Source organism: Manis javanica, chromosome 4 (assembly GCF_040802235.1).
Source record: "Manis javanica isolate MJ-LG chromosome 4, MJ_LKY, whole genome shotgun sequence".
Classification (NCBI taxonomy): Eukaryota; Metazoa; Chordata; class Mammalia; order Pholidota; family Manidae; genus Manis; species Manis javanica.
Genome location: NC_133159.1, coordinates 40,780,443 through 40,802,723, shown reverse-complemented (window position 1 = coordinate 40,802,723; position 22,281 = coordinate 40,780,443). Strand labels below are relative to the sequence as shown.

Below are 22,281 nucleotides of genomic sequence, written 5' to 3'. Positions count from 1 at the left end.
GTTAAGTGATCTTAGTCAAAGTAACCTCCAAGCCTCCATTGCTTAATCTATAAAGGGAATGAGAACTATTTCCATACATGGCTGTTACGTGAAGCATAAGATATGTTTGAAATAACTTTGTAAAAATGTAAACTTTATTGATGAACAATGTATGTTAAAGTGCCTAGCACACTGTGTTTCTATTACATCAGTTAAGTTTTCCTCTGTTACTTTTTCACTAATTCCAGTAAAATTCCATTTATTATTCCTTTTCACTAGAAATATCTTTTGATTCTTCCCTCTCCTCAGTTTCTTTGAGATATTTATAAATTTGCTTTTCTTTATTATAGATGTTGATATAAATGAGAATTTTCCTTCTGCCTCTGGTTCCCAACATTTTTATTTTCATATATATTACAATTTATTGAATTCTGCCTTCCATGTCCCATTATTATTCCAGGAGTATAAAGTCACTGGGATATTGGGATCAAAAATACTTTTGAGTATCCTTTATTTAACATGATTGGTATGGCTTAGATTTAGAAAGTACTTCGTAGGCCTCTGGCTCATTGGTAAATAATGCCAGAGCATAGGACACTAGCTCATTTTACCTTTGTCTTCAGCTTCTTTCCTTTCCAATAGAAGTATGGATGGCTCAAAGCCTTCCTTGTGTACTTTCCCCCAACTTCCTTTATCTCTCCTACAGCTTCATCACAAGATCCTTCTCTTGCTTTGTCACTTTGTTTCTTTTTCATAATACCCTGACTCTTTTTCTAATTATACCTAAGGACTGCTGATATGCAGATATTTGAATGAAAATTCTAGGAGCTTTCAAAAGATGAACAAAAGGAAATACTTATGTACTGGGATTTCAAGAGGAGAACTGGGGTGGATTACTGAAATCTTTTCTCTAAGTTGTGCAGCATTCCCAGAGGATTCTCCTTAATGGAAGCAAATTATTCTCTTTTTTATTGAAATAAAAGTTGATACACAATGTCATATGGGTTTCATATGTACAACATAGTGACTTGATAATTATATACATTACTAGATGCTTGCCATGGTAAGTGAGCTAATTATTCTTAGTCTAAGGGTACAACTATTTTTACATTGCATGTCTTTCTAGTAATAAATTCTGTTTTGTATTTTACTCTGTTTTGACAGATGCAAATGAAACTGATGGAAATGAAAGAGCTGGAAAACCATAATAATCAGTTAAATTGGTGCAGTAGCCCACACAGTGCTCTTGTCAATGGTGCTACAGATTATTGCAGCCTCAGCACCAGCAGCAGTGAAACAGCCAACCTTAATGAGCATGCCGAAGGCCAGGGTAACCTCGAGTCGGAGTCCATACACCAGGAGTCTCCAGTGAGTCCGGGAATCCCCTACCCTATCTTTACTATCAACTGAAAAAATTGATTCAGATCAAGGTTTTGTTGACATCATACCTAATATAAACATAAATTGCCCCATATAAGGACAATTGAGATTTTTTTTAGAAGGCAGAGAGTGGGTACAGATCCAACAGTTTTAACATTTTTAACAAGTGTAAAAAGATAATTTTAACCAATCTATTTGTTTTAGAGCATGTTTTCAAAACAATAGTTCTATAGATAGTAACTTTTTAAAACATTTAAGTATTCTCTTCAAAGTGATTAGTTCATAACATTGGGGACATTTATTTATCGATTCTTTAGAGAGCACCAGCTGTACACTAGAGTGCTTCTGAATAATGTGTGAGAGCTACAGAGACAGAGGACCCCTCCCTTCAAGCAGGGGGTAGTCTAGTAGTAACTGTGTTAAAGCACACGGGATAGTCAGGTAGGACAGCTTGGCAGGGCCCAGAGAAGGTTTTGTAAGGAAAATGTTACAAGTGAGAGTCTAAGTGAGAATGGCTAAGCAAAGACAAGGGTGGTTGCTTCCTGGCAGAGAAAACAGCATTGGCATAGGTATGAGATGGGAGAAACCTACTGCTACAGGTTCACAAGAAGTTTTCAAAGGCTCTCTTGTGACAGTAGGGAGAGTATTGGTAGGAGATGAGTCTGTCTGGTAGTGGGTACAGAAATATCTGCACCTCACTCCAAACTTGCTGAACCAGAATTTCTGGATTGGCACCACATACAAATACTTTGACAAAAATTTCCACGGGTGATTGTAATGTGTACCTGGATAAAAATGACCCACTTGTAGGTCAAAAAGAGCCAGAGAGTAAAAAATTTGGATTCATCTTGAAGCATTGGGAGATTTATCTTGGTGCAGCAAGTAGCCATTCAAGAATTTTAAGCAAGAGGTGACATGTTCACCTGTACCCTTTAGAAAATGTAGAAAATGGATTAGAGAGTGGGACTGGACACAGAGATATGTTAACAGACTATTGGAATGGTCTATGTGAGAGTTGTTTTAGCATTAACAGAAGAGATGGTGAGAAAGGTATAAAATTAACAGACATGATTTTATTTCAGCAGTGCAGTCTTAGATACATCACACAATATTCTGTTGAGCACAAAAGGCAAATAACTAGGTTGTCCTTTAAAGACATAGGGTGGTATGAAATGGAGGTTTCCCCTGCCACTTCTTAAGCCTTACTACCTACTTGCCTAAATCCAGAAAGCAATGGGAAGCCATTGAAAGGCTTCTAATCAGAAGGCTCATGATCAGATTCACATTTTAGATCTATTACTTTGGCTGCTATAAGGAAGACAGATTGGAGGGGCACATACTAGAGAGGCAGGAGGCACAGTTGGAAGGCTACTACAGTAATCTGGACTAGAAGTGAAGCTACTGTAAATGGAGGATAGTGAGAGTGATGATGCAGAGGAAGGGAAGGATTTAAGAAACAGGTGGGAAGTAGACTCAGCAAGATTTAAGATGTTCAGGCTGGCAAGGGGATGACCAGAGGGAAGTGGTTAGGGTGGCCTGGTTTCTGGCCTAAGTGACTTCAGTGCTTGGTGGTACCGTTTTCTTATAAGAAAGGTTATAGGAGAAGTCATGCAATGAATATATTCTGCCTGTCCTTTTTCTTTTAGGAATTTATTGTTATCCTTTGTCAGTTTCCTTTCCCAAGCAGAAAATACATTGTTAGTCCATGTAGTATTAATATTTTGTAGGCAAGAAGTAGTCCTGAAATACTGCCTCCTGGTGTGACTGATGAAAATGAAGTGGTAACTGCAGTGGCCAATGAAAATATGTGTCCTGAATTTAACAGTGACAGACATTCAAAAGAGGTAAAAACAATTTTATGTTTAAATGTTCTTATCACTGGTTTCCTTAAATGAGTTATATACTCTTTAAGGCTAAGGAAAGAGAAAAATATGTTAAGTAGAATTTTTGACAACAGAAATATTTGTTATATGACTATCAGTTGATTTTTTCATGTTATTTTAAAGTATGTTATTTAATTTAAAAATACTACCTTTTAAAACTTTGGTTCCTAAAACAATATTTTTTAATTAAAATTATTTATAGGAAGATCCATTTAATGTAGAATCAAGTTCACTGACAGATCCAGTTGCAGATGCAAACTTGGATTTTTTCCAATCTGATCCTTTTGTTGGCAGTAAGTACTCTTAACTTTTATATTACAGATTTACCAAAAAATGCTCTTTATTTTATTTATTTTCATATCATTAATATACAATTACATGAGCAACATTGTGGTTATTAGATTCCCCCCATTATCAAGTCCCCATCACATACCGCATTACAGTCACTATCCATCAGCATAGTAAGATGCTATAGAGTTACTACTTGTCTTCTCTGTGCTAGCTATACTGCCTTCTGCATTCCTCCTCCACATTGTGTCTGCTAATCATAATGCCCTTTATTCCTGTTATCCCTCCCTTCCTACCTCACCCCCTGCCCCCTGAGTCCCTTTCCCTTTGGCAACTGTTAGTCCATTCTTGGGTTCTGTGAGTCTGCTGCTGTTTTGTTCCCTCAGTTTAGTTTGTTCTTATGCTCCACAGATAAATGAAACCATTTGGTACTTGTCTTTCTCCACCTGGCTTTTTTTACTGAGAATAATACCCTTTAGCTCCATCCATGTTGTTGTAAATGGTAGAGTTTCTTTTCTTCTTACAGCTGAATAATACTCCATTGTGTATGTATACCACATCTTGTTTATCCTTTCATCTACTAATGGACACTTAGGTTGCTTCCATTTCTTGGCTATTGTAAGCAGTGCTGTGATAAACATAGTAGTGCATATGTCTTTTTGAAACTGGGCTCCTGCATTCTTAGGGTAAATTCCTAGGAGTGGAATTCCTGGGCCAAATGCTTTATCTATTTTTAGTTTTTTGAGGAACCTCCATACTGCTTTCCACAGTGGTTGAACTAGTTTACATTCCTACCAGCAGTGTAGGAGGGTTCCCCTTTCTCCACATCTTCACCAGCATTTATTGTTCTTAGTCTTTTCTATGTTGGCCATCCTTACTGGTGTGAGGTGATATCTCATTGTGGTTTTAATTTGCATTTCCTTGATAATTAGCAAAGTGGAACATCTTTTCATGTGCCTGTTGGCCATATGAATTTCTTCTTTGGAGAAGTGTCTGTTCATATCATCCGCCCATTTTTTAATAGGGTTTTTTACTTTTTCGGTGTTGAGGCATGTGAGTTCTTTATATATTTTGGATGTTAACCCTTTGTTGGATATGTCATTTACAAATATGCTCTCCCATACTATAGGATGCCCTTTTGTTCTGCTGATGGTGTCTTTTGCTGTATGGAAGCTTTTTAGTAAGATGTAGTCCATTTGTTCATTTTTTATTTTGTTTCCTTTGCCCAAGGAGATGCGTTCAGGAAAAGTTGCTCATGTTTATATTCAAGAGATTTTTGCCTGTAATATCTTCAAAGACTTTTATGGTTTCATGACTTACATTCAGGTCTTTGATACATTTTGAGTTTACTTTTGTGTATGAGGTTAGACAATAATCCAGTTTCATTCTCTTGCCAAAAAAGGCTATTTAATTTACAAACTATACAAGAATTACAGCTTCAGTTTTGAGAGCTTTTGTTGTAATAATAGTGGAGGGGAGTAGAGATATATAATGCTCAGGTTTGCTAGTATGTATTTTGAATCAACTGAATCCTGGGACTAACCTTTTGATTATGTCTTAGGAGCCCCTGAATAACAGTAGGTTTTTTTCTTAAGAATAAGGACCAAAATCTTTGAAAAAATAAACAAAATAGATAAACTCCTGGCCAAACTTATCAAGAAAAAAAAGAGAATCTATACACATAAATAGGATCAGAAATGTGAAAGGAAAAATCACTATGGACATCATAGAAATACAAGGAATTACTAGAGAATTCTATGAAATATTATATGCTAACAAACTGGATAACCTAGATGAAATGGAAAACTTTCTGTGAAAATACAACCTTCTAAGACTGACCCAGGAAGAAATAGAAAATTGGAACAGACCAATTACTAGCACTGAAATTGAATCGGTAATCAAAAAACCACCCAAGAACAAAATCCCCAGACCAGTGGCTTCACTGCTGAGTTTTATCAGACATTTAGAGAAGATATAATACCTATTCTCCTTGAAGTTTTCCAAAAAATAGAAGAGGAGGAAATACTTCCAAACTCATTCTATAAAGCCAGCATCACTCTAATATCAAAACCAGGCAAGGACACCACAAAAAAAGAAAACTGCAGACCAATATACCTGATGAACATAAATGCAAAAATACTCAACAAAATATTAGAAAATTGTTTTCAAAAATACATCAAGAGGATCATACACCATGATTAAGTGGGATTCATCCCAGAAATGCAAGGATGGTACATTTGAAAATCATCAGTATCATCCACTATATCAACAAAAAGGACAAAAATCACATGATCATCTCCAGAGATGCTGAAAAAGCATTTGACAAAATTCAACACCCATTCCTGATAAAAACTCTCAACAAAATGGGTATAGAGGGCAAGTATCTCAACATAATAAAGGCCATATGTGACAAACCCACAGACAACATCATACTTAACAGTGAAAAGCTGAAAACTTTTCCTCTAAGATCAGGAACAAGACAAGGATGCCCACTTTCCCTGCTTTTATTCAACATAATACTGGAGGTCCAAGCCACGGCAATCAGACAACACAAATAAATACAAGGCATCTATATTGGTAAAGAAGAAGTTAAACTGTCCCTGTTTGCTGATGACATGATATTGTCCATAAAAACCCTAAAGAATCCACTCCAGAGAAGAGAGAATTAAAGATGGCATGAGAGGTGAGACAGAGGCTTCCTCCTAAAACCACATATAATATGAAAATACAATTAATACAACTAATCCTGAAAGAGCAACAGGAAACAGGACTGTGCCAGATGGCATACACCTGGAGAAAAGAATAAACCTCATGAAACAGGGTAATGTACCAAAGCTGTGACCCAGTGGGACCCAAGCCCTCTACCCATCCCAGCTCACCAGCGGGAGGAAGAGAAACAGAGCAGAGAGGGAGTGGAAGCCTGGGGCTGCTGAATACCTAACTCCAGAGAAATGCTCTGAGAGCACAAACCTACATTTCATGGTGCTTTCATGATACTCTCATGAGGGGCTGAGAAGCTCTAGAGAGAAGAGCTTCAGGACACTAGAGGGTGCCATATACAAATATGAAATGCCAAAGGAACCTGGTTCAAAGTAAAATTAATATAACTCCACAGAAAGATGACATGGACCTCATGACTCTTCCTGAAAGGGAGTTCAAAATAAAAATCATTAACATGCTCATGGAGTAATGGAAAGATATTCAAGAACTCAGGAATGAATTCTGGTTAGAGATCCAATCATTGAAGAGCACAATGGAGGGTATTAAAAGCAGATTAGATATGGTGGAGGAGATGATAAATGAAATAGAAACTAGAGAAGAGGAATACAGAGCAGCTGGGGCACAGAGAGAAAAAAGGATCTCTAAGAATGAAAGAATATTGAGAGAACTGTGTGAACAATCCAAACAGAACAATATTTGCATTAGAGGTGTACCAGAAGAAGAAGAGAGAGAAGGGGATAGAAAGTGTCTTTGAGGAGGTAATTGCTGAAAACTTCCCCAATCTAGGGAAGGAGATGGTGTCTCAGGCCATGGAGATGCACAGATCTCCCAACACAAGGGACCCAAGGAAGACAACACCAAGACACATAGTAATTAAAATGGCAAAGATCAAGGATAAGGACAGACTACTAAAAGCAGCAAGAGATAGAAATAAGATCACATACAAAGGAAAGCCCATCAGACTACTCAGCAGAAACCTTACAGGAGTGGCATGATGTACTTAATGCAATGAAGCAGAAGGGTCTCGAACCAAGATCATGTTATCCAGCAAGAGTATCATTTAAATTTGAAGGAGGGATTAAGCAATTTCCAGATAAGCAAAAGCTGAGGGAATTTACTTCCCACAAACCATCTCTACAATGTATTTTGGAGGGACTGCTATAGATGGAAGTGTTCCTAACGTTTAATAGCTGTTACCAGAAGTAATAACACCACAGTAAAGAAAGAACAGCTAATTACTAAGCAAATGCAAAATTGAATTAACTATCCTCAAAGTCAATCAAGGGATAGACAAAGAGTACAGAATATGATACCTAATATATAAAGAATGGAGAAGGAAGAAAAAGGAGGAGAAAAAGAAAAGAACCTTTAGATAGTGTTTGTAATAGCATATTAAGTGAGTTAAGTTAGACTCTTAGATAGTAAGGAAGTTAATCTTGAAACTTTGGTAACCATGAATCTAATGCCTGCAATGGCAATAAGTACATACCTATGGATAATCACTCTAAATGTAAATGGACTGAATGCACCAATCAAAAGACATAGAGTCACTGAATGGATAATAAAACAAGACCCATCTATATGTTGCCTACAAGAGACTCACCTTAAACCCAAAGACATACACAGACTAAAAGTGATGGGATGGAAAAAGATATTTCATGCAATTAATAGGGAGAAAAAAGCAGGAGTTGTAGTACTTGTATCAGAGAAAATAGACTTCAAAACACAGAAAGTCACAAGAGACAAAAAAGGAGATTACATAGTGATAAATGGGTCAATCCAACAAGAAGATATAATCGTTATAAATATCTATGAGCCCAACAGAGGAGCACCTACATATGTGAAACAAATAGTAACATAATTAAAAGGGGAAATAGAATTCATTTTAGGAGACTTCAACACTCCACTCACTCTGAAGGACAGATCAACCAGACAGAAGCTCAGTAAGGAGACAGAGGCACTGAACAGCACACTAGAACAGATGGACCTAACAGACATCTACAGAACTGTACACCCAAAAGCAGCAGAATACACATTCTTCTCAAGTGCACATGGAACAATTTCCAGAATAGATCATATACTAGGCCACAAAAAGAGCCTCGGTAAGTTCAAAAAGATTGAAATTGTACCAACCAGTTTCTCAGACCACAAAGGTATGAAACTAGAAATAAATTACAGAAAGAAAATGAAAAATCCCACAAACACATGGAGGCTTCACAACATGCTCCTAAGTAACCAATGGATCAATGACCAAATAAAAACAGAGATCAAGCAATATATGGAGACAAATGACAACAATAATTCCACACCACAAAATCTGTGGGATGCAGTGAGGGCCGTGCTGAGAGGTAAGTATATTGCAATACAGGCCTACCTCAGGAGAAAAGAACAATCCATATGAGCATTCTGAACTCACAATTAATGAAACTAGAAAAAGAAGAATAAATGAGGCCCAACGTCAGTAGAAGGATGGACATAATAAAGATTAGAGCAGAAATAAATAAAATCAAGAAGAATGAATTTATTTGAGAAAATAAACAAAATAGATAAATCCCTAGCCAGACTGATCAAGAAAAAAAGAGAGTCTACTCACATAAGCAGAATCAGAAATGAGAAAGGAAAAATCACTACGGACACCACAGAAATACAAAGAATTATGAGAGTATACTATGAAAAATTATAAGTTAGCAGACTGGATAACCTAGAAGAAATGGACAACTTCCTAGAAAAATACAAACTTCCAAGGCTGACACATAAAGAAACAGAAAATCTGAAAAGACCAATTACCTGAACTGATAATCAAAAACTGAAACTGAACTGAACTTAACGAAACTGAACTGATAATCAAAAACCTACCTAAAAACAAAACACTGAGCCAGATGGCTTCACTGCTGAATTTTATCAAACATTTAGTAAAGACTTAATACCTATCCTCCTTAAAGTTTTCCAAAGAGTAGAAGAAGAGGGAATACTTCCAAACTCATTCTGTGAGGCCAGCATCACTCTAATACCAAAACCAGGCAAAAACACCACAAAAAAAGAAAATTACAGACCAATAGCCATCATGAACAGAGATACAAAAATACTCAACAAAATGTTAGCAAACTGAATTAAAAAATACAACAAAAAGTTCATCCATCATCAAGTAGGATTTATTCCACAGATGCAAGGATGGTACATCATTCGAAAATCCATCAACATCATCCACCACATCAACAAAAAGAAGGACATAAACCACATGATCATCTCTATAGATACTGAAAAAGCATTCAACAAAATTCAACTTCCATTCATGATAAAAACTCTCAGCACATTGGGTACAGAGGGCAAGTACCTCAACATAATAAAGGCCACATATGACAAACACACAGCCAACATTATACTTAACAGCAAGAAGCTGAAAGCTCTTTTTAAGATTGGGAACAAAACAAGGATGCCCACTCTCCCCACTTCTATTCAACATAGTTCTGGGGGTCCTAGCCACGGTAATCAGACAACACAAAGAAATAAAAGGCATCCTGATTGGCAAGGAAGAAGTTAAACTGTCCTGTTTGTAGATGACATGATATTGTATGTAAAAAACCTTAAAGAACCCACTCCAAACTACTAGATCTAATATCTGAATTCAGCAATGTTGCAGGATACAAAATTAATACACAGAAATCTGTTGCATTCCTATACACTAACAATGAACTAGCAGAGAGAGAAATCAGGAAAAGAATTCCATTCACAGTTCCATCAAAAAGAGTATAATTCCTAAGAATAAACCAAACCAAGGAAGTGAAAGACCTATACTCTGAAAACTACAAGACACTCATGAGAGAAATTAAAGAAGATACCAATAAATGAAACACATCCCATGCTCATGGATAGGAAGAATTAATATCATCAAAATGGCCATCCTGCCTAAAGCAGTCTATAGATTAAGTACAATCTCTATCAAAACAGTGTTCTTCAATGAACTGGAACAAATAGTTCTAAAATCCATATGGAACCACAAAAAACCCCGAATAGCCGAAGCAATCCTGAGAAGGAAGAATAAAGCATGGGAGATCTCGCTTCCCAACTTCATGCTCTACTACAAAGCCACAGTAATCAAGACAATTTGGTACTGGCACAAGAACAGACCCACAGACCTGTGGAACAGAATAGAGAGTCCAGATATTAACCCAAGCATATATGGTTAATTAATATACAATAAAGGAGCCATGGATATACAAAGGGGAAATGACAGCCTCTTCAACAACTGGTATTTACAAAACTGGACAACTACATGCAAGAGAATGAAACTGGATTATTGTCTAACTCCATACACAAAAGTAACCTTGAAATGAGTCAGAGACCTGAATGTAAGTTTTGAAACCATAACACTCTTAGAAGAAAACATAGGCATATCTCTCTTGAATATAAACATGAGCTACTTCTTTATGAATACATCTCCATGGGCAAGGGAAACAAAAGTGGTTAAGATGGCCAATATCCAAAAGACAAACAATAACAAATGCTGGCGAAGATGTGGAGAAAGGGGAACCCTCCTACACTGCTGTTGGGAATGTAAATTAGTTCAGTCATTGTGGAAAGCAGTGTGGAGGTTCCTCAAAAAACTAAAAATAGAAATACCATTTGACCCAGGAATCCCACTACTAAGAATTTACCCTAAGAAAACAGGATCACAGATTCCAAAAGACATATGCACTCCTATGTTTATCCCAGCACTATTTACAAAAGCCAAGACATGGAAGCAACCTAAGTGTCCATCAATAGATGAATGGGTAAAGAAGATGTGATATATATATATATATACACAATGGAATATTATTCAGCCATAAGAAGAAAACAAATCTGCTCACTTGCAACAACATGGATAAAGCTAGAGGGTATTATGCTCAGTGAAATAAGCCAGGTGGAGAAAGACAAGTACCAAATGGCTTCATTCATCTGTGGGGCATAAGAGCAAATGAAACTGAAGGAACAAAACAGCAGCAGACTCACAGAACCCAAGAATGGACTAACAGTTACCAAAGGGAAAGGGACTCGGGGGTCAGGGGTTGAGGTAGGAAGGGAGAGAGAAAGGGAATAAGGGGCATTATGATTAGCACACATAATGTAGAGGGTGGGGCACGGGGAAGGCAGTATAGCACAGAGAAGACATGTAGTGATTCTATAGCATCTTACTATGCTGATGGACAGTGACTGTAATGAGGTATGTGGTGGGTACTCGATAATGGGGGAATCTAATAACCACAGTGTTGCTCATGTGATTGTATATCAATGATACCTTAATAAAAAAATATGCCTGATAAAGTGAAAAAAAAAAAGAATAAGGACCAAAAGAAAGAGATACTATGGACTAGGAAAGGAGATTGGGCATTCTTAAGTCAGCCAGCAATTATTTACTAAGCAATTATTTACCAGAAATGGCAACACCATTCTTTCTAAAATAGTGGAAGCTATAGCAGTTAGAAGTCTGATCCCTGCCCTTAAAGTGCATACAGTCTTATTATAGAAATGTAAGTTTAATAAGTTAAAATATCTGATGTCGTTGTTAACTATGTTAAATGCCACTTGTATAAAGCTGTTTCTGCATTTTATTTATTTCTAAAATCAACTTGTAAAACTGAAAGGTCAGTGTATATCAGTTTTAAGTATGGGAAACTGAGGCCCATAGATAAAATAATTTGTTTAGAGTCATGGCAAAAATAAGCCTAGATATTGGAACTCTCTAAAAAACACTTCATTGGGATTATAAAGTGTTAAAAGATATATAAACTGTACATTTAAAGTGTAAAATTAAATGGTTTTAGTATCTTCACATAGTTGTATAACATCATCACCAAAATCTAATTTTGGAACATTTTTTATCACTCCATAAAGCAACTCCATCCCCACTGCAGCCATGTCCCATTCCCCTAACCTCCAGCTTCAGGCAACCACTAATCTACTTCTGTCTCTGTAGATTTGCCTATTTATGGAATTATACAATATGTGTTCTTTTATGTCTGGCTCCTTTCGCTTAGTGTAAAATTTTCAAGGTTCACTCATGTTGTAGTATTTTCAGTACTACCTCATTCCTTTTTACTAATGAATAATATTCCCTTGAATGGATATATCACAGTTTACTTATTTATTGTTTGATGGGCATGTGGGTTGTTTCCACTTTTTTGACTGTTATGAACAATGATGCTACGAACATATATGCACAAATTTTTGTGTGGATATATGCTTTAATTTCTCCTGGGTATATATCAGATCATATAGTAACTCTGTTTAACTGCTTGAGGAACTGCCAAACCATTCTCCAAAGCATTTGTACCACTTATATTACTGTCAGCAGTCTATATGGGTTACAATTTCTCCACATCCTCCAACACTTGTTAATATCTTTCCTTTTATTTATAGCTATCCTAGTGGGTGTGAAGTGCTATCTCATTGTGAATTTCATTTGTATTCCCCTAATGACTGAAGTTTTCAGGCATCTTTCTGTGTGGTTATTGGCCATTCATATGTCTTCTTTGGAGAAATATTTATTCAAATAACTTACATATTTTTAAATTGGATAGTTTTTCTTTTTATTGTTGACTTGTAAGAGTTCTTTACATACTCTGGATACAAGTCCCTTATCAAATATTTGATTTGCAAAAATTTTCTTGTATTTTGTGTTGTCTTAATTTTGTTGCAGTCTAATTTATCTGTTTTTTCTTTTGTCACTTGTGCTTTTGATGTCATATGTAAGACCCAAAGTCATAAAGATTTACTCTTATGTTTTTTCCTAAGAGAGTTGTAACTGTTACATTTGGATCTTTGATCCATTTTGAGTTAATTTTGGTATACGATTGGTGAGATATGGCACCAACTTTATTCTTTTGCATGTGGATATCCAGTTGTCCCAGCACTGCTTGTTGAAAAGACTATTCTTTCCTCATTGAATTGTCTTGGCATTCTTTCAAATGACTGTAAGCGTAAGGGTTATTTCTCAACTCCAATTCTATAAGAACTCTTTTTGCTTCAGTGTAATTCAGTGTTTGTTTCTAAAGTGGTAATGGTAATATGTATCCAGTACTCTTGTGAAGAGTAGAGATTTTGTTAGTAAAATTCTTGCTGTTGTGCCTGTCTTTTCCCCTCTCTCTGTAACCTCTACTTTTGATCAAGGAGTAATTATAGTTGGCTCTAGTAAGATTTGCCTCTTTTATGAGGTATATTTATGTTCAGCCTTTACTCTGTTATTTTAATTATGTTCTAAAGATGGATGGTATTCATTATTTTACCTACTTTGAGATGGTGTTAATGAAGAAACCTTGCTTTTGTTTTAAAGTTATCCTTTAAGTAATGATACAACAACAGTAACTATTGTTATTTTGATTTTTGCTTATTTATTTTATCACAGGTGATCCTTTCAAGGATGATCCTTTTGGGAAAATTGGTAAATATATTATTATTGAGGTCCATCTTAGCATTAATTTAATTGTGCTTAATTATAAGTTTATATTGTATTTAGGAATGAGAGATCACAACTGGGTAGTTATAGGACATGGACTTCTTTTTATTCAGTTTTGAAACCGATTTAAGGCTCCACTAAGATGTTGTGTATGCTTGGCATTTTCAGAGAGAGTGATATTCTTACAAATTTGCTTAATAAGTATTAACTTTACTTTTTAAAAAATGACATTAAGTGTTTATACTTTGATGCTTTTAATACCTTTAGACTGATTTCTCATTAGCTAATGATTAGATGAGTATAATGATTTATACTACTAAAGGGTTTAGAACTTTTGTTTTCCTAAGATTATAGCCTAATTGAACGAATGGGGGAAAAGGAAACATCTTAAAGAATTACTAAATGTCAGGCCTTTTAAGATATTTTTTCTCTGGGATTTTTGCATTAGAATAAAATAAATCTTATATACCATTTAGTTATGCTTCCCAAACCTGTTCCAAAATAAGTTTATTAAGGGAAATACTCTATATCTTTTAGCAAAACCACACAGGAATCTGTGGTCCCCCTAACTGTTACTTAGGAATTATTTTAACCTAGTATACAGGCAGCATTTGTGTAGTAAGTTTTGGAATTACTGATTTATTTTGGGTGAATGATGAACAGGTAGGAAAGAATGTTAATTAAAGTTATTTAATTAGATTCAACTATCTATACTTAATTTTTTATGATCAATAGTCATAATACAAAGTATCTAACTTAGATTCTACAGGAGTTCAAAATGTCTTCTAATTAAAGCATTTATCATACCTTCAGATGACAGGAAATGTAGCCTCAAGTTTTAGTCTTTGATATTTGTGCTGTATTTTCTTAGATCCATTTGGAGGTGATCCTTTCAAGGGTTCAGATCCGTTTGCATCTGACTGTTTCTTCAAGCAATCTTCTGCTGACCCTTTCGCTACTTCAAGTACTGACCCTTTCAGTGCAGCCAGCAATAGCAGTAACACATCGGTAAGTAGGAGGGCTAAAAATTGTTATTAAATGGATAGCAAGTGTCCTACATGAGTTTCTTAAAATAAAACAGTGGTGAAAAAAAATCCTTTTTTAGATTATTTCTGAGGAGCCATATATGATTTTTAGTCTCATCCAACCCACCTAGTTTTTCGTTCACAAGACTAGTATTTCACAGCTTTATCTCCCACTAGAAAATTACGAGAAAAGTTTGTTACCCAAAAATCAATTCCATCCTTCAAAGGATCAAATATGGTCCCACTGCAAATATTTAAAATAAATGATTGGAAATCCATAAACCAGTCTTAGGTTTTTTGGAAATGTTATGTATTATTGAAATAATGAAAATCAATTTAAAAGGACCAGCATTGATGTTTTAGAAAAAGTAAATCATTTACTTTATAGACATATGTGAAATGTTAACCTTCTAAAAAAATATAAATCCCCACTAAATGTCAGATTCTCATGAGAACATGTATACTACAACAATCACCATTTAATAACCAAATACTATGATCCAGGTACTTCTTTCTGTGTGCTTTACATTCATTTTTCTAACCTTCACATTGATCTCAAAGTATTCAAAGGTGTTGGTATTCCTGTTTTAACGATAAAGACACCAGGACTAAGAAACATTCACATAACTTAACCCAAGGCCTTACAGCTATGTGCTTTATCGTCTGGAGGCTCTAATATTATGGATACTTAACATACACAAATTGGGTAATAAAATGAAATATTTTAAGCTCCATGTATCCATCACCTGATTTCAATAACTATGAATGGTTTTAGAGTTCTTTGTTTTTTTTTTAATTTTTATGTGGAAGCAAGGAAGAATTAAGTTTAAACCTTAGACTACAGTGGTGACGTAGTAGTTTTTGAGGTAGAATGTTTCACATCTATAAGTAAAATACTCAGAAAGGAATAGTTGATTGACAGGCATTTGAAGCAACATTTTGTCTTTTAATACTCCTAGATTAGGAATACTTCCTTAAAAGAGTAATTGATTCTTTTAAAGATAATAGATTTGGGTATTATTGAATTGCTTCCTTTACTGTATTTGGTAAAGAGCTACTTTGCCAACAACTAGGTATTTTCCATTGAGGTGTAAAACTGAGCAAATGCCTCTGTAACTGGATACCTGAGGTTTCGACAGGCTACCAAATACTCTGTTTTCCTACAACACTTAGTTTGTAGTGTGGACTCATTTGCCAAATTCTCCTAAAATAGATTGCAGCCTGAATTCCCTTCCTTTTTTCTTGTTCTAGCTCTTATTTTCCACTCTTATTTATTTAAAAAGCAAGAAAGCCAAGGCATCTCTTCCTAATTTAAAAATGAACAAGTTTCTCCTGTTCTCCTATGGTAAAATTTTTCTATCATTTGTTCTTGATTTTTCTCTTTTTTCTCCAGTTTTTTAAAGCAATATTGACCTTGCTGACTCTTGATTTCTCCATTAGAAACCCATCAAAAAACCAAATTGGCAATATAATATAATAACAGTTACATTTTATCTTATCTCATCTATGAGCCAGGCATAGTGCTAAGCTCTTTTCAATGTTACTTCACTTAATCTTCTCAATAATGCTATAAGGTTTATATTATCCTCATTTTTATTCTAAAGTGAATGAGGTGTAGAAAGGGTAAGTAGAAGTAAGTGGTAGAACTAAATTCAAACCCTAGTCTATATGAACAAAGTCTAAGGTTGTCACCACTGTAGTCTAAGGTTTAAACTTAATTCTTCCTTGCTGCAAAGCCCCTGTTTTTTGTGATCTTCCCTTCTGTTCAAACAAGCCTCTGATGATGTTTCTGGACATGAATCTCTCCCCAAAAGTCTTTCCTATTTCCTCAAGGCTGGTCTCTGCTTTCAGAGGACGTAAGTTTAAAACCCAAACCAAAACTAAGCAAACAACTGCCATTTCCAAACACCACTGTCCTAACTAGTGTATGGTAGCTTCGTGTAGGCACTGAGACTGTCAAAGGGAGAGTAGATGGCTGATGTAGAAGAGAATTTCATAGATAAATTAGGTGGCCTTGTAGGGAGGATTTTGGAACATTAGTTCTATAAAATCATTCCATCTGAATTTTAGTTATGAAAATTGCTTCTCTCTACTAAATTGCCTAATTATCAAACTGAACATAACATAGTTTTGTGGTCACTTATTCCTTAATGGTCTGCACAGTTCTGTTCCCCATGCTATCCCAGGGGTCTTAAGAGTGATTGCCCAGTGTATGATGAAGTAATAGAAGTGAAACCTGACATACATGTAGGGATGCTTTTTCTATTTCTCTCTGTGATGGCAAACGAAACGTGCAAGCTATTGTTAAAAACAGGCCTGTTAGTTTTTCCTTCCCTTAAAGTCAAGAGAAGAAGCAGTAGTAGGTGGTGATTTAGGTTATCATGTCAGTGACTCTCTTATATTGGTATTTGGACTGTTATATTAGGAACCATGGAAAGCTGCTTTGCTATACAGACTACCTTAATGTTCTTCTTTGACTGTTATGTATATTCATTCAGCAGATGTAATCAGAGTATAAACTGGTGTGCTAGTATTAATAAGACCATTGGCATCAGTTTAAATAAGCACTATTATTTTCTGTTTGAAAGACTTATTAGTATTAAGTACTTCTTTCTGCTAGTAGTTTTAATGGGTCCTCTTATATAAAGCGAGAGTTATATTTTGACTCCCAGTTAGCATTATTTTTGTCTTTTCAAATACATCTGTTTTACTTAGAAAATTATAAATTGAGCTCTGCAATATCCTTTGACATTCAAAGGTCATATCCAATTTCTTCTAAAAGTAGAGCGTGTATAATACAGATGACCCATTAATAAGCATGAATCAGAATGGGAGATAAATGTTCCAAAACTGTTTTCATGCCCCTTTCACCTATCTACCAAGGCTTTCATCTGGCCTCTTAACAAGAGCCTCATGCCAGAAAGAGAAGGTTCCCTTATCTTCATAAATATACAGTTTGTTTGACAAAGATTAAACACTAAAGAAAACAGTTCATTAGCAGGAATCTCTGGCTTCTGATAAAGTCCTTACACAAGGCAGCTACTCATCCTTGCCACTTGATCCAGATTTTTACATGACTTATTATTACTGGACATGGCAGGATATTTTTTTAGCAGGAAGCTATATATCTTCTGTCTGTACATGTATACTCTTCTCTTGATCCCTCTTTCTCTCCTCTCAATCCCTCTTTTCCTTCCCTTCCCCTCTCTCTCCCTCTTACTTGTCTTCATGTTTCCTCCTAGGGGCAGAATGCTAGAATTATATTTAGGTGATAGTTAGAAAATGGAAATCTAGCATTGCCTTATAGTAAATATGCATCCTAAATTCAACATACCATCCTGGAATAAGAAAAGGACATTAATAGGAGAACTGGTCAAGTCCAAATAAAGTCTATAGTATTTGTACCAGTATTAACTCCTTAGTTTTAGTGGATTTATATTAGTATTAGTATGAGATATTAGTATGAGATACTAACGTTAGAGGGAGCTGGGTTAAGGGCATATGGGAACTCTGTATTTTCTTTACAGCTGTTCTAAAATCTGAAATTATTTCAAAATAAAAGGCCAAAATAGTGTGTATCTGTACAAGTAGCAAAATTATGAAGAAAAGAAGAGAAATGAATACCACCAGTCAGGAAATGATTACCTCTACAGAGGAAGAGGGGTGGGATTGTGATTGGAGAAGGGCACATGAAGACTTTGTGTTGGCAGTTTCCTGGGACGTGATTACAAAGGTGTTCATTTGATACTTGTTAAACTGTACCTATGTTTCATATACTTCTCTGAATGGATGTTATATTTCACAAGAAAAGAAGATTAGAAAATTGTATGTGTGATTTCGATATAATAAGATTGCAAATCAGTAAGGGGAAACATTTGCTCCTAATGCTGTGTATTCCTTAATTTAGAGTGTGTAAAGAGAACTTCCTTTGATGTGGCAGTGAGGTTTCACTTAGAAAGTATTCCTTTTAGTCATGTTTTCTGCAATTTGTTTAGGTGGAAACATTGAAGCATAATGATCCTTTTGCTCCTGGTGGCACAGTTGTCGCAGCAAGTGATTCTGGTAAGGAAATAAGTTACCAATTTCTTTGAACAGAAATGCTACCTTTTTCTTTAAGCTTCTTTGTTTGGTCTCCATAGACATTTGTCCTGTTTACTTATTTATGGCTTTAAAAGTATTGCACAATTATATCCAATTATAATCTACCACTAATAAGTGTATATCACTTTCTGCTTTTATTATTCATTATTTATTGTTCATGTTGAAGATCATAGTAGGATATGTACTCTAGCCAATATCAGTGAAACCAGTATTTTTTTTTCTTTATAAAAGGCAGTGTTGCTTAGCAGTTTCAAAGTCAACACTGCTTCTTAAGGATCTTAGCCTAATTTAAAAATTAGTGGTTTCTAATAGGTGATGATGATAACTTTACAAATAGTAGATAGGTTCTGTTAGTAATAAAAAGGAAAACTAAATCTTCTTCTAGCATCTAGTCTTCATGCTTCATTTGTAGTATCTACTTTTCCATTTATCCTTTTAATAACCTTTTAAATAATAGTCCCATTGTAAAGATCAGGAAACTGAGGACCAGAACATTAAGTAACTTGATCAATATTATACGGTTGAGTAAATTTGAACCAGGTAAAGCCAAGATTCAGACCTAAGTCTGACAGAATCTAAAAGCTTTTTCAACTAAGTAACTTTGCTTCTTTGTTACTATTCATTTAAAAACAAAAAAAAATAAATCAGCTGTTGTGTAGAAGAGCAGAGAATTAGAGGGAGATGAACTCATCCTGAAAATAGGATGCTTTGTTTTTCCAGATGAAAATAGGGTGAGTTACTCAGTACATAATGTTGCTGATTGTGACAAATTGAAGATTATTAGCATAGAGAAAGATTAGTAGAAATGCCTTCACAATTTGGATTTCTTGTATTGTACAAGTTGTAATAAAAAATTTAGCAGTGTGCGTTGTTTTGAGGTTGAAAATTACCTTCCAATATGAGTAGCAAAAGGAGGAATGTAAAAAGCAAATCTGTAGAAAACAAGATTTAATGTAGTGCTGGCTATTAATATTATTTATTTATTTAATTGTTTTATTTATTTTTTATTAAGGTATCATTGATATTCACTCTTCTGAAGGTTTCACAAGAAAAACAATGTGGTTACTACAATTACCCTTACTGTCAAGTCCCCCTCAATACCCCACTGCAGTCACTGTCCATCAGTGTAGTAACATGCCACAGAGATCCTACTTGTCGTCTCTGTGCTACACTGTCTTCCCCGTGACCCCACACACACCATGTGCACTAATCATGATACCCCTCAATCCCCTTCTCCCTCCCTCCCCACCCATCCTCCCACACCCCTCCCCTTTGGTAACCACTAGTCCCTTCTTGGAGTCTGTGAGTCTGCTGCTGTGTTTTGTTCCTTCAGTTTTGCTTCTTGTTATACTTCACAAATGAGGAAAATCATTTGGTATTTGTATTTCTCTGCCTGGCTTATTTCAGTGAACATAATACCCTCTGGCTCCATCCATGTTGTTGCAAATGGTAGGATTTGTTTTCTTCTTATGGCTGAATAGTATTCCATTGTGTATATGTACCACATCTTCTTTTTCCATTTATCTACTGATGGACATTTAGGTTGCTTCCATATCTTGGCTATTGTAAACAGTGCTGCGACAAACATAGGGGTGCATCTGTCTTTTTCAAACTGGAGTGCTGCATTCTTGGGGTAAATTCCTAGAAGTGGAATTCCTGGGTCAAATGGTATTTCTATTTTGAGCTTTTTGAGGAACGTCCATACTGCTTTCCACAATGGTTGAACTAATTTACATTCCCACCAGCAGTGTAGGAGGGTTCCCCTTTCTCCACAAACTTGCCAACATTTGTTGTCGTTTGTCTTTTGGATGGTGGCGATCCTTACTGGTGTGAGGTGATATCTCATTGTGGTTTTAATTTGCATTTCTCTGATAATTAGTTATGTGGAGCATCTTTTCATGTGCCTGTTGGCCATATGAATTTCTTCTTTGGAGACTTGTCTGTTCATATCCTCCGCCCATTTTTTAATAGGGTTATTGCCTTTGGGGTGTTGAGGCATGTGAGTTCTTTATATAGTTTGGATGTTAACTGCTTGTCAGATATGTCATTTACAAATATATTTTCTCATACTGTAGGATGCCTTTTTGTTCTGCTGATGGTATCCTTTGCTGTACAGAAGCTTTTTAGCTGGTTGTAGCCCCATTTGTTCATTTTTGGTTTTGTTTCCCTTGCCCAAGGAGATGTGTTCAGGAAAAAGTTGGTCATGTTTATATTCAAGAGATTTTTGCCTATGTTTTCTTTTGAGACTTTTATGGTTTCATGACTCACATTCACGTCTTTGATCCATTTCGAGTTTACTTTTGTGTTTGGGGTTAGACAACAATCCAGTTTCATTCTTGCATGTAGCTGTCCAGTTTTACCAACACCAGTTGTTGAAGAGGGTGTCATTACCCCATTGTATGTTCATGGCTCCTTTATTGTATATTAATTGACCATATATACTTGGGTTTATATCTGGGCTCTCTAGTCTGTTCCATTGGTCTATGGGTCTGTTTTTGTTGCTGGCTATTAATTTAAACCAAAACTTAGAATGACAGCAAATAAGATATCTAAAAGGCTTATTGTAGTAACATTGTTTAAATTACACCTTTCTAAAATACATATGCTTTTTTAGACTCGTTATTGACCTGATGAACTAATATATTGCTAGGAATATTATATGATTAGAAAGGATAACATAAGAGAATAAAGCAAAAAGTTTATGTATGTATAATTCACTCTTGATTATCACACTAAGGAAATGAATGATAAGTGCTGTAAGAGTTCATTAAAGCTGCAAGAATTTAAAGGAAGAGAGATTGTCTCCACTTAGGATAAACATGAATGATTTCAAATTACATGGTGGCTTTTGTGGTATGCTGTTGAAAGAATGGGCTAGGAATTTAGTAAGTAGATACAGAAAGAGTATGTAAAGCAAAGAATGTAACATGAGCAAGGAATGGAAACAGGATATATAAGGCATGTTCACAGAAAAATAGACATTTTGGTAAAGCTTATTTATAAATAAAGGAATAGTCAGGTAATGGCAAGGTTTCTATTGCCTTTGTCTTCTCTTTCAATTCCAGGCCCTAACTCATTTTCTGAGAAGTGTTAGAATAAATGACTATAATCACCTGGGAGGGAGCTAAGATTTATTGTTATTAATCCTTATAATGATAGATGCCATTTATTGAACACTTGCACAGTTCCAGCACTCTATATGCTAACCATTTCCATACTTGGTCTCATTTAATACCCACAGCAACTACATGAGATAATTGGCATTATATATAAACAAGGGAAAGCAAGACATGGAGAGATGAAGCCATTTCACAAGGCTAAAAAAGTAGTAATAGATGGAACCACATTCAGATGAGGTCTCTGGTTTTCCATCAGCCTCTTTGGGCGTTCCTTCTGTGGCCTTTGCTGATTTGTCCTCTTTTTCCCAACTTCTCTATATTGTATTGCTCCAAGTCTTAGGTCCTGGACC

The 22,281-nt window shown here is 35.5% G+C and overlaps 1 protein-coding gene across 3 annotated transcripts in view; it reads left to right on the top strand.

The window, feature by feature from the left end:
• The window catches only part of EPS15 (epidermal growth factor receptor pathway substrate 15), a 163,027-nt gene that overhangs the window by 126,123 nt on the left and 14,623 nt on the right, over positions 1-22,281 (top strand). For all 3 annotated transcript variants that reach the window (XM_037021847.2, XM_073233918.1, XM_037021845.2), the window contains 6 exons: positions 1,144-1,347; positions 3,087-3,203; positions 3,445-3,535; positions 13,636-13,671; positions 14,558-14,694; positions 18,707-18,773. In XM_037021847.2, coding sequence (XP_036877742.1) covers positions 1,144-1,347; positions 3,087-3,203; positions 3,445-3,535; positions 13,636-13,671; positions 14,558-14,694; positions 18,707-18,773 — 652 coding nt within the window. The remainder of the gene's footprint in view (positions 1-1,143; positions 1,348-3,086; positions 3,204-3,444; positions 3,536-13,635; positions 13,672-14,557; positions 14,695-18,706; positions 18,774-22,281) is intronic.